This window comes from Jaculus jaculus, chromosome 6, assembly GCF_020740685.1.
Source record: "Jaculus jaculus isolate mJacJac1 chromosome 6, mJacJac1.mat.Y.cur, whole genome shotgun sequence".
NCBI lineage: Eukaryota > Metazoa > Chordata > Mammalia > Rodentia > Dipodidae > Jaculus > Jaculus jaculus.
The window spans coordinates 129056723-129076965 of record NC_059107.1 but is presented as its reverse complement, the minus strand read 5'-3'; the positions used below and the strand labels follow the sequence as shown (position 1 = coordinate 129076965).

At 37.2% G+C, this 20243-nt stretch overlaps 1 protein-coding gene across 1 annotated transcript; it reads right to left on the bottom strand.

Annotated features, from left to right (window-relative positions):
- Positions 1–19597: 19597 nt before the first annotated feature.
- LOC101605659 (26S proteasome complex subunit SEM1-like) lies at positions 19598–19807 on the bottom strand. The gene has a single exon (XM_045151676.1). The coding sequence runs from the start codon at positions 19805–19807 to the stop codon at positions 19598–19600; it is 210 nt and encodes a 69-aa protein (XP_045007611.1).
- Positions 19808–20243: the final 436 nt, after the last annotated feature.

The following is a 20243-nucleotide window of genomic DNA, read 5'->3' as shown; positions in this document are numbered from 1 at the left end:
GATGCAAGGGGGAGTGAGCATGTGTTGTGCAAGCCTACGCAATCTGTTTATCTGGACTGCCTGTTAAACTCCTTTGGGAAGGTAAAGTTTGGATTGCCAACCACCCCCCAGCCAGGGCTACAGGTGGTGACTAGGAGGAGCTTACACTCCTCGTCCAATCTCTGGAGTGGTAAGACTTAAGAGTGAGGATCCACAGACCTGGGCACAGGAAGGTATATAGTGTAGGTAATGGCCATAGAGAGGGGGAAGAGAGACATCTTTCTTAACATCTATCAAGGTATCAGAGCTCACAATCCTATAAACGCTTCCCAATGACCCAATTGAGAAAGCTATTGCCTCACAGTTTTTCAGTGCTTTGTCTGTTACTAGGAAACTGGTATTCTTTGTGATCTCATTAATAAAGTAATTTAGAAACAGACTCAGGGAAACTCAAGGTACATTTTATTAGAATTTTAGAGATAAAGAACAACAATGTAAGCAAGCTATAATTTTTGGCAGCTGTGGAGAGGAGGAAACTGTATAATTAGAGAGACATATTTTAATTAGGGGCCAAGAAAACAGGAAAGTTCACTGAGATCTGTGTGTGGTTAGCTGCAAAGGATTGTGCGGGGGTGGGGGGTGGCTATGACTTTGGCCAATATACATAAAAGAAATAGAAAGGGGGAAAGTAAGGCATTTCTTTATTTATTTGAGAGCAACAGACAGAAAGAGAAAGGCAGATAGATAGAGAATGGGAGTGCCAGGGCCTCCAGCCACTGCAAACATGTGTGACTAATGTGGGTCCTGGGGAATCAAGCCTTGAACTGGGGTCTTTAGGCTTCATAGGCAAGTACATAACCGCTAAGCCATCTCTACAGCCCAAGGCATTACTTTTCAACTTGGCCTCAGAGAAGTGGTTAGAACAGGGAAGATCAGTAATCAATTAGAGCCATGGAGTGGCCTCTGGGGGTCTAAACAGATTATCTCACTAAGGGGATAATTGTCTTTCCCATCACCTTACCATGTCTTCAGGTGAATCAGCTTTCCTGAGGCGTGATCTCCTGGCCAGGTGTTTGCTGGACACAATAGGATTAACTATTAAGGAAAGTAGTATATATTTGTAATCCTATGTGTTGGATAGTTTAGGATATTATGTTTCAACCCAGAAAATGAGATAGAAATCAGATCCTATTGGTGAAGAGGAAAGAGCTTTTTATTAATGTAGTAACTAACAAACCCCTAATACCTCTACCCTCCTTTCTTTCATTAAAAAAATATCTTAATGAGAGGCCTATTATGATGATGCCTTTAAAAAATCATTCTTTCCAGGGAAATTGGAGGTGGAGTCCCATGCTGATTAGGAGGAAGGTCAATATACCTCCAATTGCCTCCAAGCCTGCTGATACCTATCTACCTTCTAGAGGTATTTATCATTTTTACTCTCTGTTTTTTTTTTCTTTATTTTTTATTGGTGTGGAAAGGCTCTGTTTTCATGGTTCTGTTCTTAAAATATTTGGTCTTTTCTTTCCTCTTTTTCACATTTAACACAGTTATTTGTTTTGTTTAGCATATGTATATGTGTGCTTATGCATTCATATATGTATGTATATAAATATGTGTGTGTGTGTGTGTGTGTGTGTGTGTGTATTGTCTTTTTCAATCACTTTCCACATTATTGTGAGACAGTCTCTCTCACTGGAACCTAGAACTTATCAATTCCTCTTTGTTCTTGGGATCCACTGTCCACACATCCTCTGCATTAGAACTATCGCAGAGCCACTACGTCACCCTGCATTTACATGCATCCTACAGGTCTAGTCTCAGGTTCTCATGCATGCACTGAATTTTCTTCCAAGTTCCAAACAACTTAACTGAATGTTTTAATGAAAGGTTGTAGGCTCAGTTATTCCAAATGAGTGTCTCCAAGAAGCTGATCTTACCTCCCATAACGATTTATGTATTGTCTCACACTCAGCATGACCAATCACTTATTTTACTTCATCTCTTTTCTCCCAGGATAAAAATCCAACCTATAAGTACTTTGCCGGGTACCATATACTAATCATAATATATATGCCTCTTATTAATATATATTTATTAAATATGCTTTTAAAAATTATGATGTAGGGCTGGAGAGATGGCTTAGCAGTTAAGTGCTTGCCTGTGAAGCCTAAGGACCCCGGTTCAAGGCTCGGTTCCCCAGGACCCACGTTAGCCAGAAGCACAAGGGGGCGCACACGTCTGGAGTTCGTTTGCAGAGGCTGGAAGCCCTCTCTCCCTCTATCTGTCTTTCTCTCTGTGTCTGTCGCTCTCAAATAAATAAATAAATAAATAAATAAATAAATAATTTAAAAAAATATGATGTAATGGGATTTAGTCCTTACATTCAAATGTTCATTAAAGTTAATTTAAAAATAAGGGACTATACCAGTATCATAAGTACTGAGTATCAGTATGTTTTAGAACCCTAAAACAGTGCCTGAGTAAGGAAAAAGGAACAACATGCTTATATTTAGGAATACTATATCATGTACTTAAAGTTTTGTGAAAAAAGTAGATCTCAGCTGGGAGTGGTGGCTCACGCTTTTAATCCCAGCACTCAGGAGGCAGAGGTAGGAGAATTGCTGTGAGTTTGAGGCCACCCTGAGACTTTATAGTGAATTCCAGGTCAGCCTGGGCTAGAGTAAAACCCTACCTGAAAACACACACACACACACAACAAAGTAGATCTCAAGTATTCTTACCATACAGGCACTCACACACATGCACAAGGATACAACAAACGGTTGAAGACCATGGATATGTATTAATAATAAATTAATACATTTATTGTGGTATGCATATTTCTAAACTCATGAAATTGTATATATAATACATGAGCAAGTTTTGGTTCCTTTAAAAATTTTTGCTTTATTTATTTGCATGTGTGTATCACTGGAAACAACCACCAGATGCTTGAACCACTTTTGTATCCAGCCTAGGTTTATAGCTTCAATATTTAACCCAGGCCAGCATTCTTTTTGTGTTTGTTTATTCTTATTTATTTATTTGAGAGTGACAGACACAGAGAGAATTGGGGCGGGGGGAGAGAGAGAATGGGAGCACCAGGGCTTACAGCCACTACAAATGAACTCCAGATGTCTGTGCCTACTTGTAGCATCTGGCTAACGTGGGTCCTGGGGAATTGAGCCTTGAACCAGGGTCCTTAGGCTTCACAGGCAAGTGCTTAACCACTAAGCCATCTCTTCAGCCTCCCATGCCAGCATTATTTGGTTCTTTAACTGCTGAGCCAGTATCTCAGCTCCTTTATGTATGTATACCAATCATACTCCAATAAAGCTATTAAAAATCTTAAGTGGTTAAAGTCACTTGCTCTGCAAGTGTGCTGACTGGACTTCAAATACTCAGTACCCATGCATAGCCAGACATGTATAGTGCATGGATCTAAAATCCCAATATTTCTATGGCAACGGGACACCAAGTCAGGAAACCCAGAAGCTCACATCCCAGCCATACTGACCTTTTCAGTAAACAAGAAAGACTGTATCTCAAGAAAGTGAAAGGAAGGGTACTAACCCTTGAGATAATACTCTATTGTCCACACGTGTGCTGTGTCACACGTACACACATACACATGTATACATCATACAAAAATTCACACATAAACACATATAAATTTAAAAGCCTAAATAATAAGGATAGGGTGAGAAAAATTCTTTAAGGAGCCTGAAGCACATGTTGTGTGGGTTGTGATTGTTTGCACTGGTAAGGATGGATTTCACCAAGAAAGTGATTACTAAGCTAAGGCTAATGCTTAGGAGAAAATAATTTATTTTCTAGGGGGATGAATTGTAATTCATTTCTGAGAGTACTCCAGTTGTTGAATGACAAGGATTCCCCATGGAGTAACTCAGGAACCCAGATCATGAGAAGTCACTTGTTGGATAATCGGAATGCTTTCAGAAGATCCTATCTTGTTCTAAGGAGTTGTTTTTTATTACAGAGGACTGGTTGTGGGGCAAGGAATTTTGTGAGATCTACACAGCCTCTGCCCAGTGGGAGGTTATCATGTAAATTGAGAGACAAAAGTCAAGATTAGAAAATGAGGAACACTGGCCTGGAGAGATGGCTTAGTGGTTAAGAGCTTGCCTGTGAAGCCTGAGGACCCCGGTTCGAGGCTTGACTTCCCAGAGCCCATGTTAGCCAGATGCACAAGGGGGCGCACGCGTCTGGAGTTCGTTTGCAGTGGCTGGAGGCCCTGGCACGCCCATTCTCTCTCTCTATCTGCCTCTTTCTCTCTAGCTGTCACTCTCAAATAAATAAGTAAAAATAAAGAAAAATTAAAAAAAAATAAAAGAGCTCACAGGCTCCAAGGTTGCTGAGCTGCTAAAAAAAAGCAAATGAGGAACACTAAGATCAAATATCTATTAAGTCTAATTTTGGATGTTTCAAATCTAATAGGTATGTGGGAATTGGAGAGATTGCTTCGTGGGTAAATTACTTGCCATGGGAGAATGAGGACCTGAATGTGGATCTCCAGCACCCAAAGCAAAGCTGTTACAGTGCGAAGTACTTATAATCTCAGCTCCCAGAAGGCAGAGATAAGAATATCCCTGGGACCTGCTGGCTAACCAGTGTATCTGAGTCCATGAGTTCCACAGTCAATGAAATACTATTTCAAAAAGGTGAGATGGGCAGCAATCAAGGGTGACATCTCATGTTGACCTCTGGCCTCCAGAAGCATTCACAGATAATATGCATATGTACTCCTATACATACATGGGTCCACCTACATACAAATATGCACACCACACACACACACACACACACACACACACACACACATGAATTTTTTTAATAATTAGTTATGGTTAATAAGAAAGATATTCTTGTTATTTTTGCAACTATGAATACCACATGACCTGGCCTTCAAGCTTCCTGATTCTCCTTCAAGATTCCCCTGACTCTGCTTTCCATTGCCATAGGTACATTAGGATTGCTTACACAACCACCTCTCGTGTCTGGCTGTAAAAGGGCTCTGGTTACAAGGTGTGTAGAGTAATACCAAGGCTCTTGAATCAAAATTGTACTGTGAATTAATGCTTTGTATGTGTGTTTTAATTGAATTGCATGAGGTTTGTGATTATTGTTTTGCTAATCTTTACATTTAGCTTTATGTGTTGCAAAATTTTGAAAATAGTATGTTATATAAATATTATATTACATATATACAAATGCAAATTAGAGTAATTGAAAATATAAGTCATTTACTAGATAGGCCACGTTATATGAATATAAAGTACTAGTTTTATAAATATGAAATTACATTAAATTTATTACTTAATTTGAAAAAAAGATATTCTTAGAATTGTTTGTTTAGAATTGGGATATGCTGTCAAGGACATGTGCAGATACAGGCAAGCTAGAAGTGTGCCAAGCGGAATAAACAGGACGTAAGAAGGAGCAAGAGGCCAGGCATGGTGGCTCATGCCTTTACTCCCAGCACTTAGGAGGTAGAGGTAGGAGGATCTCCGCAATTGCAAGGCCACTCTGAGACTACATAGTGAATTCCAGGTCAGCCTGGACTAGAGAGAGACCCTACCTGGAAAAATCAAAACAACAAAGATGGCAAGAGGTGTGGAGATTGAAGATGAGGAGTGAAGGATGTCAAAAAGAGCCACAAGGGTCATGAAAGAAGAAATTATTTTCTTTGATGCAGCTCATTTGTAAATGATGAAGAAAACCTTTGTCTTAAGTCACTAAAAAATGTTTAGAGAGACAGAGCAAGTTTAATAACTTTTATATTAACATTACTTTGTTACTTAAGATTTGATAAACACTCTCACTTAAGATACATGTGAAAGATCAACAAAAACTAGTTAATTTCAGTTCTTTGAAAAACCTGACATATTTAAAACTGAACTTGATTTTTAAGAAGCAAGTAAACAAAATAAAGTTACCACAATCAGAACCATATGATAAAACAGTCTGAGAGAAAAACACAGTTACATTAATATGCACAAAGCAAAAAGAAAGGGCAAGTAGGCACCAAGAAAGCAATGTTGTTCCCATGAGAAAGAGACATTGAGTAAGCCCTAGCGGTTTCCTTTGACGTGTACAGTGAGTTACATAAACATTCCCCACAGCTAACTGGGAAGGGTGCTATCTTCCAAGAAACTCTTATCAGAGATAAGGAAGAATCTGCCAAAAAATCTATAAAAAGCCTAACCTGCTTCCTTCTGCTGAATCATGGGAAAATGAGCAATCCACCAGGAAGGAGCATGAATTACATCGCTAGTTACTTTGAAGTCTTTGGTTAGAATGTGAAGGATCTGGGGCAAGGAAAATGGACTGTGCAGGCCAGGTTGTCATCTCTAGATCTAACTAAAGATTGATTTTGGAGACGAAGAGCCAATTGGAATGGAATCCATGCAGATGGTGTAAAAAAATGAAAATGTTTTCCGAGCTGCTGTTTCATGAACTCTAGAATGATAAATGCCGGCAAAGGACTATTTCATGGGAAAAAAAAAAAAAAAAAAAAGATCTAAAGTTTAGCTATATGTTGCTCCCAAAAGAAAAACTTTTTTATTCCTTCATTCTTATCTTCCTTACCATTGCAGGCTGTTTTTTGTTGTTATTGCTGTTGTTTCACAGAATGAAACTTTTATATACTTTTATATCTGAAAATATCACCCACAAAAAAATGACCAGGGTTAACAGGCTATGGTTTCACTTGTATATGTTTTTAATGAAGATCCAAATTAAATGAATGAAATTCACAATGTGGTAAAGTAAATTCCTAGTTTTAGATATTAACTTGATAGACACGGGATTATAGAAAATAAGATTGACTGCATTTTTTTTTTTTTAAATTGGTTGGTTGAATAAAGTTGCCTTTACCATTCAGTATAAGCCAACCATGTGATGTGACCACAAAAGTATCTGATGAATCCTGAAGTTGCATTAACCAAATTATAGTGCCAAGGAAAGAAAAGTAATAATTCTCTGGCACTCTGCTTTGTCCTGATGACAACTGGAGCTAGGTGTTAATTTCAGGCCCCCATTGATTGTTAATTATTATATATCCTTGGTAGAATGATCACAAGTTATGGACTATAGAAACTAAGGGGTGTTAGAAATAGTTGTAAAAAGTTGTTACGATCCACCTCAAGGAACAGTGAAATGACTCATAAATTTCAGTCTACAGAATGAACATGACACTTAATAGACTTCGTTCTAATGGAATCGGGACAGTGGCTTGGGGTACTCTCCTTTGTTACCATAATATGATAGTAATATGCATAAATCACAGGAAGTTTAACAACGGTTCTCTGTGTGTCTATCTTAACAGTAATGTGACTCTTAAGAAACATCGTTAAACCTCTATTATGGTATGAAATTCTAAAGATATATTCAGAAATGATGAATTCTTTATGATTTGGGGGTTAAATAGTTTGTCCAACTTCTACTGGTTAATTAAGCTTGCATGGACTGTGAATACTTTTTCTGTTCATTAATAAAAATGCCTTTGATTTTAATGCTGAGTAGAATTATTTACTGAGAGAAATAAGATTCAACTGAGTTCTATATTGATAATATAAAATAACTTGTTAAGCAAATTAATTTCATGCCTAGTATAAATAATCTTATAAAATATTAAATGAATTGCCCAAATATATAATAATATACAACTACACAGAGGTAAAAGGTATACCATGTTCAAATATGGTAAGGTTAAAAGAAACATCACATGATAATTATTATCCCCAAAATTCAAATACAGCCTCTGTACTAAAAGCTATACTGGGAGAACAACCACCACTGGGGTGAGACAGAATATCTAATTCTGTACAGAATGATTCTAGTAGCAAACTTAGTTGCTGAAGTTTAATGGAAAATGTCTTCCATAGTCATGTGTTCGAATTCTTCATCAGTAATTGGCAGTACTGTTTGGGAAGATTATGCAACCTTCAGGAGGTAGTGCTTCCCTGAAGGAGGTGCATCGCTGAGAGTAGTCCTTGTTATATCCCATTCTGGCTCCTTCTACTTCCCCCAAGCTGAGATAGCAATCAGAAACTAGCTGTGTGCTTCAGCTATGGCTTCTCCTCCCTGACTAATTTCATGTTTAAACTGTAGGCCAAATAGACCCTTTCCTTCTTTAATCCTCTTCTGGTTGGAATATTGTGCCCAGCAACAAGAAAGTAACTGGTTCATTAGTTGTGGTAGTTATATTGTTTATTAAAAATTGAGATTTTTTTTTTTTGCATCCTCTATTCTCCAGGGCACAACAGACTGAACTAATTAGACATTTATTTTGTGAATTTCCTTTTTCTCTTCTATATTGTTAATGAAGTTAGGTAGTTTATATGACTTTTGGAAAATTTTCAAATCAAACCCCAAAACTCTTTGCCTTTCTGTATGAAAATCCAGAGCATTTTGCAAATTAATACTTTTATCTTAAAAATCTTACAAATGCCCTTGCTTTGAGTGCATAGAAATTTCCCTCTCTCTCTCTCTCTCTCTTTCTCTCTCTCTCTGTGTGTGTGTGTGTATGCTTAAATCTATATTAAAACCTTTGCTTAATAAATTGTTTTCACACATCCTATATATATGCTAGATTAGAAAAGAAAAGCATATTTTACTTTGTTTTTCTCTTAGTATACATTTCACCCCATAATTCACCCCATTTTCTATATTTTAACTCACATTTCGGTTTTGCACATTGCCATATGCAGGGAGTAGAGAAGTATAGCAAAGACAGAGAGTATCATGTGAAGGTTTTAGTTGTAACAATGTTGTATCTTTTTTTTAAAATGTATGTTATTTAGCCAGGTGTGGTGACACACACCTTTAATCCCAGCACTCAAGAGGCAGAGGTAGGAGGATTTCTGTGAGTTCAAGGCCACCCTGAGACTACATAGTTTATTCCAGGTCAGCCTGAGCTAGAGTAAGACACTACCTCAAAAAAAAAAAAAAATATATATATATATATATATATATATATATATATATATATATATATATGTCATTTATTTATTTGAGAGAGAGAAAGAGGGAGAGAAACCCACAGAGAGAATGGGCATGCCAGGGCCTCCAAATAAATTCCATATACATGTACCCCCTTGTGCATCTGCTTATGTGGGTTCTGGAGAGTGGAACCAGGATCCATTGGCTTTGTAGGCAAACACCTTAACCACTAAGCCATCCCTCCAACCCACAATGTTGTCTCTTTATGTTGACTGCTGCTTTCCTTTTTCCTCATGGGATGATTTTGAGATTTTCTATTATATACTCACATATTCGAGTATAATTCATGAAGATAACAATAAGGACATCCATTTTACTCCCTCCTGCCTCTTGACTTAGTCTTTTGTGTTAAAGCTGTTGGATGAGTGATTTTACATATCAAACATTATGATGGTTAAATTCTATTTTTAACTTGATCAGATTAGGAATAAAGTAAGAGATATGCTCTTTGGGCAGGTCTGTGAGAGGACATCCTGGAGAGATTAACTGAAAGAGGCCTTTATCCAGAGCAGATTCCTCTTCCAGTAATGGAATACTGATAAACTCCCAGAAATCACAATGCTTTTCATCTGGCTGCCCATGCTTCTTTGTGATGCATGCATTCTAACCCATTTTGGCTATCCTTCATAGACACTGTAACCAAATTTCATCAGCCTTCCAATGTAGACTTACCTAGTAACTCCCTGAGGGATTTTGTAGTTCCAGCTTTGGACTGCAAAGGCTGTCTGTCCTTGGGGACTGAGCAGGTAGTGGGTTCTCCAACTCTCCAGTTGGCATCCAGTTTCATGGACTGAGTAGCTACTGTGTTCCTTGATGCTCAAGGCTGCAGGCAGCTGTTCTAAGACTACCCAGCACATATCCTGTAAACTAATCCAATAAATCTCCTTTAAAATCCATATTCATATGCTCCTCTAGAAAATCTTGATTACTAAAAATGTTATCCTTTTAACTTCAGAAATATAGCATAAACATTCAGAGCTCTTCTCTTAGAGTCCCTTCACTTTGGAGGACAGAATATAAACATGAAGGCAAATGTTTTCACAAAATTCCTTATTACATATGGCACCCAATTTTAGATCACATTTTATTTTTAATGCATTTCTTACTGGAATAAGAGAAAATTGTCTGGTAGTCTGAAGAAACAATTTCTGGCTATGCTATGACAGATGCTCTTCAAATTTTGTCAGTCAGTGATAGCTAAGGGAACTTTCTTTGGTTAAAGAAATAATTGACAGCTCCTTTGTTTAGTACTGGTAACAAACATATGTGCCTACAAGTTATTTTAGTTGTGGCTGATCTAATTAGAATAGTGAACTATTATTTGTATTTAATTTGAATTAAATTAATTTATATTTGATCTCATCTAGACATATGTGGCTTGGGACCCCTATATTTCAAAGTGCAGATATGAAAGACCTCTCAGTTTTATATCTGTGACCTTGTAGCTGCCTGTACAATGAGAAACTGTAATGATGTCTAGACACTTGAGGCTTTGGCGGAAACTAAGACAACAATAAGTCACACTAGAGCTATATATTTGGAAAGATAAATCCTATTATACACACCAACTGTATATTAATCATAGAATACTTTTTTCTGTTCAAGTACAATAGGATTAAGTGTTGCAAACTGAATTCCACACAGAAAGAATCATGTCAGCATGACAGTGACAGAAGCCTGAGCGCATCTTATGAATTATGTATGTGTTGTGCACTCTGCTCCGTAGTGAGCACAATGGCAGAAAGGAGAAGCTATGTCTGGTCTCAAAGAACATAAGATTGGGACAGATCATAAGCACTTTTTTTTAAAAAAAAAAAAAAAACCTATAACAACTGTACTGTTATAAATTTACATTTGCTTTCAGACAACATAGCAATACCTACATAGCAAGATATGAATTTCAATTTGGCAGTAGAGCATTACAAACAAAAACATCTGGGAGTGGCATAGACTTTTATTAATCCCAATATCTGCATAGTAACTATGCAACCATGCACAGGCCAGTTAACCTCTCTGAACTTTCCTCACCTAAAAAATAGCTGCAATGTAAACAACTGTGTAGACTGCAGTAAAGACATTCTGAGATGTACACAATGCTTCATAAGTGACTGACACAGGGTTACAGAACTCTTGCCTACTTCTTTTTGTTATTGTTGTTGTTTTTAAGGTAAGGTCTCACTTTCACTTTCTAGCCCAGGCTGACCTGGAATTTATTATGTAGTCTCAGGTTTGCCTTAAACTCACAGAAATCTTCCCACCTCTGCCTCCCAAGTGTGGGTGTTAAAGGTGAGGTTTCTGCATATATTAAAAAAATCAATTTTATCTATTTATTTAATTGAGAGAGAAAGAGAGACACAGAGAAAGCACATAAGGGCCTCTAGCCACCACAAATGAACTCCAGATGTATGGGCCACCTTGAGCATCTGGCTTAGGTGGGTACTGGGGAATTGAACCTGGGCTCTTAGTCTTTGCAATTAAGTGCCTTAACCTCTAAGTCATCTTTCTTGCCCTTCCCCCATACATTTTAAAATTAGTTTCTAACCTATCCTGCATAAAAAGACATAGAATGCATTTTAAATACTTGCAGCTAGAGCAAGTCATAGCCATTAAAATGAATACAAAGTACTAGCAAAGGGAGATATTTATGTTCGACCCTTTTCTCAGGGGAGCCCAGTCCTTTTTTGCAAGGGAGCTCTGAAAGTCTTACTTTGAGTTGCTTCCCATTGTCAACTTCTTGCTCATCTCACTACCATAGGTAAGGCGTATTTTGTTAAAACTATTTTCTGCACTTTAAACAAATCTAAACTACCTTGGTATTCAATATTATAGTTGACAATCACCCTAGTTCATAACCAAAATCTACTTAAAGCTATTTAAGGCTGGGATATAGATTGTTTTAACTTTTTATATAAATCATTTATCTTTATTTAAAAAATGTTTAATATATATATATATATAACAGGTCATAATCTTTTATTGTCTTGTCCCTGTTCCTGTTACCCCAGATGCCCTCCTCAATGGGGTTATGGTGTTCACTGGAGGGTCACGAAGGCCTCAGTCAGTCCCTATGGGTTATGTGGCGAGGGGGAACCAGGGCTCCAGGTGCTCCTGCCCATTCTGTGGCTCTTGCAATCTTTCTGTCCCTTTTTCTGCAATGTTCCCTGAGCCATGGAAGGCCAGTTGCCAGTCTGACTTAATGGTGAGTTTTCTGTAGCCTCGGGATTTCTGCTTTGATACGTTTTAATGATCACCATGTCTGTCACCATCACCTTAGAGTTGGTTGTTAAGCTAGCAGTAACAACAGTTTTCATGTCACTGCTTCCTATGCCATTTCTACTGGGCCCTGGCAGATGTGATAGAGGTGGCACTTTTATGGTGGGCAGTTGGCTATCTACATTTGTTATCAATGGATCTTGCTACTCCTTCATTTTTGGTCATCGTCCATAGGTTTACCCCCTCCTAGACAGCTGCTGTGAAATAGTGTCTCCCTATAGAGCTCAACCCAGTGTCACAGGGTGCTCAGCCCTGCTGCGTTTACAGTTTTTGTGAGTATACTGGGGTTAGGAAGATGGCATAAAGTTAAAGGTGCTTGCTTGCAGAATTGTCTGACCCAGGTTTAATTCCCCCGCCATCCTCATAAATATAGATGGTTATTAGTTCACATTGGCAATAAGCACTGGCATGCTCATACAAAAACACACACACAAATAAAATATTAATATATCTGTCATATAAGTACTGCACGCTAAACGAAGGTTGCTATTTTCCTGATGAACTGGATACCAGCACAAGGGGGAAGGAGACCAACACAGAGGAAATTCAATGTCTACCAAATCAGAGAGCCAGAGCCCCAGACGCCCCCAACACCTCATCACTGAAGCAGACCAAAAAGGAACCCAACATGGCTCAGGGAAATTTTGCGGAAGAGGGGGCGGAAAGAATGTCAGAGCCACCTGTTGGGTCATGATATACAGAGACATTTATCGTACCAATAACTGTGGGCTAACTCCACAATGCATGACTCATATACCTCAACAAGGAGGGGCCAATGGGGAGGGGTAGGTCACGGATGAGCCTAATAATGGTACCAAACTGCCTGTACTTGCAGAATAGAAAACTATTAAGAAAATAATTAATATATATATATATATATATAATTAATATATACATATATGTATATGCATATATTTGTGAGTATATACATTGTATAAAAGTGTGGGTTTCATTATGATATTTTTATGCTCACATATAATGTACTATAGTATATTCACACCCTTCTTATGCTCTTTTGTCCCTTGTCCACTCTTTTGCCAGCTCTTTTCTTCGTCCCACATAGTGACACTAACAACTTTCCATGCATTTTATTGTTTGTGCCTCTTTTAACTAAGACTGTAAAATTCAATGATAGCAACTCAACTCAGTTAATATTAAAAAGAGTTTATTATCGTAAGTGAATATATCATTGGGAAATAAACTGACACTTGAGAAAAAATGAAAACACAGTATTCAACATGCTACAGAACTATAGGCTTTATCATCTTTCCTCACTTTCTTATTTTGCTCCACACAGCAAAAGGCATGTTTCCCAGCATCCATGGCCTCTTAGTTCAATACTTTTGATATTTTGTGCCATGCCCACAGCTATTATAGCCAGGGGAGTTAAATGATGGAATCACCCCAGCTTGGATCATTGGGGACAAATCTAAGAGCAGAGTTGAGGTGTTATTAAAGGAAGGGGAAAGAGAAGGAGCAAGGGGTAGACACCCTTCCAAATATAATTTTTTCACACTAGTGGATCTAGTTTTCCCAGATTTGACAGTGTTGTCTTTTCATCAAATCTAAGGGTCTCTTATTTACCAAGTCATTCAAACAACTGGTCATAACACTGACTTGCAAATATTTTCCCCCGGTTATTATTTTATTTGTATTTTTATGCATTAATAACTATATAAACGTGGAAATTGGTGCTAGCATCCCTGGATCAAGGTCTGATTATATCTTTAATTAGATTTGTTTTGACAAAGATAATAAATGTTGGGCTTGAGAGATGGCTTAGAGGTTAAGGTGGTTGCCTGTGAAGTCAAAGGACCTTGGTTTGATTCCCCAGGACCAACATAAGCCAGAGTCACAAGGTGGCACATGCATCTGGAGTTCGTTTGCAGTTGATGGAGGCCCTGGCATGCCTATTTTCTTTCTCTCTCTCTGTCTCTCGCTCTTTCCCTCTCTCAAATAAATAAATAAAAATAAAATATCTTATAATAATAATAATAATAATAATAGGTGTCTTTGAATTTAATTTTAAATTTAAGCTGAATAATTCAAGAATATACTTTTTAAACCAAATAATATTAAAATTATTTCAATGAATAACTATTCTTTCTTCCCCTTCCATATTCTGACACTCTTCAACTGTCTTTGTGTCCCTCTTCTTGCCTTCATGTTTGTTTTAAGACCTGGGCTCTTAATTGAAAAAACTCATAATTTACAGTTCTAGAAAATTTTATTGTATTAATATAACAAATACATCAAGCCATGCCCCACATACTACACACATGCACATGCAAAAATACCTCTACAACTATAGTGATTTGAATTTTTTAAATGTTAATTCTTTTTTGTACTTTTTAAAATTTATTTATTTTGAGAGTGACAGACAGAGAGAGAAAGATTCAGAGAGAGAATGGGTGTGCCAGGGCCTCCAGCCACTGAAAACAAGCTCCAGATATATGTGCCACCTTGTGCATCTGGCTAATGTGGGTCCTGGGGAATTAAGCCTTGAACCCAGGTTCTTAGACTTCACAGGCAAGCGCTGTTTTAACCACTAAGCCACCTCTCCAGGCCAGTAATTTGAGTTTTGTAAGCACCTTTTCCATATTTCATCCTTTCAGCTTCAACTTCTTTCTTCTGCCTGATACTTTTAGCTCTTAATTAGAACTGTTGTTTAAATTCCAATGAGATGAATAAACAGAGGTACCAAGGAACCGACTCAAAGTTAGGTAATAGAGTTTCTTATTGAATGACTAGCTGTCAAGCTATCTTTGTGGTTATTGTTTTGGGGGACCCAAAGTTCCACAGCCTGTGGTTATTTCTCTTGCTATGTTCTATATTTCAAGTGTAAATAGAGCCTAGCTTGTTCACTGTTGTTTGAGAGATTGGGGTAGGTAGCAGTAGAAGTTAGAAGGTTTTTTTTGTTGTTGTTGTTGTTGTTTTTTAATATTTTATTTGCAAGCAGAGGGAGAGAGACAGAATAGAGACAGAGAGAATGGGCATGCCAGGGCCTCAAATCATTGTAAATGAACTCCAGATGCATGCCCCTCTTTGTGCATCTCACTTTATGTGAGTACTGGGAAACTGAACCTGGCTAGTTAGACTTTGCAGCCAAATGTCTTAACCACTGAACTATCTCTCCAGCAACAACAATAGCAGTTTTCAGTAAGAATATTTTAATTTTATTCTGCTCGTCATCCTTACTATTTTCCTACCCCTATATACACTTTACTTGTTCTGTCTTCTCACCTGTTGGGATTATTCTAGGACTGGTTCTCTGGACTTCTCTGATTCACTTCCTGCAGAGAATGAATATCCTGTGTTCTGCCACTATAGGGTAGGTATAGTCATTTGACATGGGGAAAGGGTCTGGGAATGTAACTGCTTCCAACACACCATGGACAGACGTGTTTGAAGTTCCTGACACTTTCTGACTGGAACTCCTTATTTCTTTTTGATTTAATCTATAGTTAATTACGTTTCTGAAGTCACTCAATACCAGATGAGGAAAAAGAAAACCACATAAGTTTTTCCAAGAAAACCTCCCATTAGTGCCAGTACTGTTCTAGAGATTTTTTTTTTCCCCCATATTATGGATTTTAACTCAGTTGGTATTCAGAGTCATCATGCCTCATGGGTATTACTCTCATTCCTGTTTTATAATTAAGAAAATAGAGACACAGAAAGACTAAATATCATGCTCTGGGTCAGTCAGTAAGTAGCTAAGTTTTGAAATAAAATTGTTCCCAGTGGCTGTGAAGTAAATACTATGCTACAGATAAACCTTACTCATTTATAACAGCAATTGTTGTTCCTATGGGTTTTGATAAGGATTTTGTGAGAAATTACCTTTAAAAAATCTAATAGCAATACCATATAACCAGAAAAGGACCAAGTATATTCTGTGCATGCTAAAAATTATTTTCAAACTATAAAATTTTTAATCTCTAGGAATCTGTATCAATCATTTGTTTTGTTTTGCTGAAAGTATAGAAAAATGTCTTTCCACTTCTAGAGAATTGGAAAGAAATGAATGGCAGATAAATTTCTTAACATGATAATTTATTGTTATTAACCCATGTAGTATTCTAAGTAGCCATGTTTAGAATGTGAATCTACTATGAAATTTAAATTATTCTGATGAATCTTTGTGTAACATGTTCTATGTTCTATGGGACTATCAGAAAATCCTTCATTATGCATTTTTGCATATGTGTCTATAGCTACATATGAAAACTGTTTTTCCCTGGTGATCTTGTAGATGTCTTAAAGGAAATAAAAACAATGAATACTCTCATATTATTGCCTCTACATGATGGTATTGTGAGCACATAATTTATTAGGCTATCCAATAATTTCTAAGATAGATATTACTACTCTACTTCATTACCATGTGTTGGAAAACTGAAGTAAGACCTTAGTAGCTTAAGATAAGAGTCTAGTATTGAACTAGCTCTATATGACTCACAAAGACCATGTAATTCATAAAAGTAAATATTGATTGTGGCTGGGAATGGCGACACATACCTTGAAACCTAGCACTAAGGAGGCTGAAGGAAGAGGATCACTGTGAGCTTGAGGCCAGCCTGAGACTACAGAGTGAATTCCAGGTCAGCCTGGGCTACAGTGAGACCCTACCTCAAAATACAAAGATCAAATTGATTACATGTCATTTTATTCTCTTCACACAACTCCCATCTATATTCTCAATTTATACCAAATGCAAGTAAAAATTCTTGAGAAAATTACTTATATATGTGCATATATATGAATTAAAATAAGAGTATGTAATTAAACATCCTATTATTTCACTAGCAATCACTAACATTGTTAAATCCTTTTCTTTAATATATTTTATTTATTTATTTGAGAGAGCGGGAAAGAGACTGAGAAAGAGAGGGAGAAAAAGAACGGCCATGCTAGTGCCTCCAGCCACTGCAAATGAACTCCAGACACATGCGCCCCCTTGAGCATCTGGCTTATGTGGGACCTGGAGAATTGAACCAGGGTCCTTTGGCTTTGCAGGCAAATGCCTTAACTGCTAAGCCGTCTCTCCAGCCTACATTGTTGAATTCTTATAGTATTCCAGGTGGTCCAATCTCATAGTCTGTACTAATTAGATAGTGTTATAATACAGCATTTTAGATTGTGGAGGTTTGAGTTGTGTCCCCAATAAACTCATGTGTTCTGAATGCTTGGTTTTCAGCTGATGGTAATTGGGAACTTGGAGTCTCCTGGAGGAGGTGTGTTGTTAGGGTGGGTTTATGAGTGTGATAGCCATCTTCCCCTTGCCAGTGTATGGATCATGATCCTGCTGCTTTTGGACACCTGATATTGGCCAGGAGGTGATGTCAAGCCTCTGCTTATGCCTCATTTGCTCCCACCATATGGAGTTTCCCCCTCAAGTCTACAAGCCAAAATAAACACTGTACTCCCACAAACTGCTTTTGTTTGGGTTCCTTGTGCCAATAATGCAAAGGTAACTACAACATGGATGTTAAGGTTATATTAGTAGCTTTTAATTCATAAAACTTATAATTGCCTATTTGCTTTATAACTCTAAATTTCTAATCCTTATTCATATCTTCTTTCATCCATATACCTCAGTCTGAAGTGATGCTTAATTTCACAGGTCAACATGACTGAACCACAAGGCACCTTGATATTTGGTCACCATTTTTTGTGTGTTTTTCTCAGGGTATTCTTGGGCTGAGATTTAAGCAAAACTAGTTAAGTTGGCTTCATCCAAAAATGGATAAACTCTCCCTGATTAGTAGAGAATTTCTCTCACATGATTGCTTTTGAGTTTGGAAATGGCATTTTCCTGTTGCTGGTCTCATATGGAAACATTTTTCTAATTCTGGCTTAGGACTGGAAACACATCCTTTACTGCCCTCAATCTCCACCTGGCTTACTTTCCCTGTAGAACTATCTGTTTATTTCTTTTGTTTCTCTGTTTTAATCCCATGTAGCTCTCACACAATTTTAGTTTTATAGGATTTTTTTTTCCTGCTCCTCTAAAAAGATGTTTTGCCAAAGAAAACAGGAGTGAGAAACAAAAGTCATGAAAACACTTTTTTTTTTTTTTTTTGACAAAGACAGGCAAGTCATGTAGTCATTCAACAAATAACTAATGTGACTTTATTCTACATCATGGTTAGTGGTTATTAGTTTGACAGCTAGACCTTTAAAATGCCAAAATTAAAGCCAGTAAGGAAGAGAAATTTCAGGAAGGCTAGATTAATCAGGAAATATTCTTACCTTCATATGGAATTTAGCTCAGGGCCTATATGATTAGGTAATAAAAATTGTGTGTGGAAAACTTCTTTTAAACAATTCATAATATCAAGCCATGAATATTTTTAAATTAGCAATTATCTGAAAAGTCCATAGGTAATTATTACATGTTAATGACAACCTCTCTGACTATTTTTTAAATGTCAATTGCTTTAAAAAAAAATGAGGGTCATGAACATTGTTATGTTAATTACCCACTTAATTTGAAGGACTTTGAATTTGGAAGGAACAATGCTAATAAAATGCCAAAAGATGAAAAAAAAACTCATGCTCAAAAATAGAGAACAAACTAGATATTAGAAAGATATTGTTAAAATTTACATTTAAAAGGATCTTATTTAACTCTTAAGTAATCAAGAGAGGCTCCCAAAAGGAAAAAAAAAAAAAAAAATAAGTAGGGTGTGGGTCATGAATATCAATGTCAATTTGCCTCTGGGAAAAAGCATTTTAAGTAGTTAATTGTCCCCTTCCTTTGGCCCTCAGATTCTTTCCACCACTTCTTTGGCAATGGTCCCTGAGCCTTGAAAGGTGTGATAGAAATATACATAGTACTAAACACTACAGTGTCACTTTTTTTCAGCACTATGGTGAATTGACAGTCACCCCAATGGTCACTACCATCTGAAAAGAGAAGCTTCTCTATCAAAAAGTGAGAAACAGTGGCTGACATGACCTACACAAGACCTGCAAAATATGAGGGAAAACAAACACACACAAAAAAAGGGGAAAAAAAAACCAGTGACATCCAAATAGAAGAGAGTCTAATTGGGAAGAAAAAGGGGTTCTGTGGAGAGGGGATTTAGAATGGAGAAGTGGGAGTCATGGAATGGAATAATGATCATGGCATATCATTTATCCTTATAAAAATGTAGAATTTTTTGGATCAAAACATTTTTTGTTATAAAAACAAAATTAAATCCAAGCAGATCATGAAATAAACATATTTTTAAAGGTTACCATCCAACTTTCCCTGTCCTAGAATTTAGCATACAGCTCAAGTTCAAGGTTTCAGTGCTTCATTTGGATGTTATGACATCTCCATTTGACAACCATGTTTCTCTAGTTCAGCATGTAGCTGATTGGAGAAGTCATCCTCTACATTGTCGTCATCCCAGTTGTCCTCCCAGACATGTGCATCCTCTTCATATAACCCAGCCCCATCATCAGCAGAAAACTCCTCGAACTCATCATTGTTTTCCAGGAGACCCAGGTCTACTGGCTGTTTTCTCTCTGACATGGCAACCTTCCAAGCCCAGTACCACTCAGACCAGTATATAATTGGAGCCTCAAAAGTAAACCTCAAAAGTGTAGAAAAAGAATGAACTAGACTTTTAAAAAGGAAATATTATCTTCTGTTTTCCACAAACTATTCTATAGGATATTTCAATCAACTGTAACAACAATATCATTGCCAGGAATAAATTGCTTTGTATGAGCTCCAAGTGCAAAGGTTTCTTGACAAAAGCAGAGCCAAGAGGAAGGAATCTTTAGCCTCCCAGTATCACAGAAATGTCTGAAGTTCAATCCTGGTGGAAGGGTGTAAGCTAATGAGGGATCACATAGAAACTTGGAAACAGTTATTGATGGCCAACTTAAATTGTGTCTTTTTGAAATGCTATGTGGACAGAAATGAGTGACTCTTAAGATGTGAGAACATTAATCAAAAGTCTACA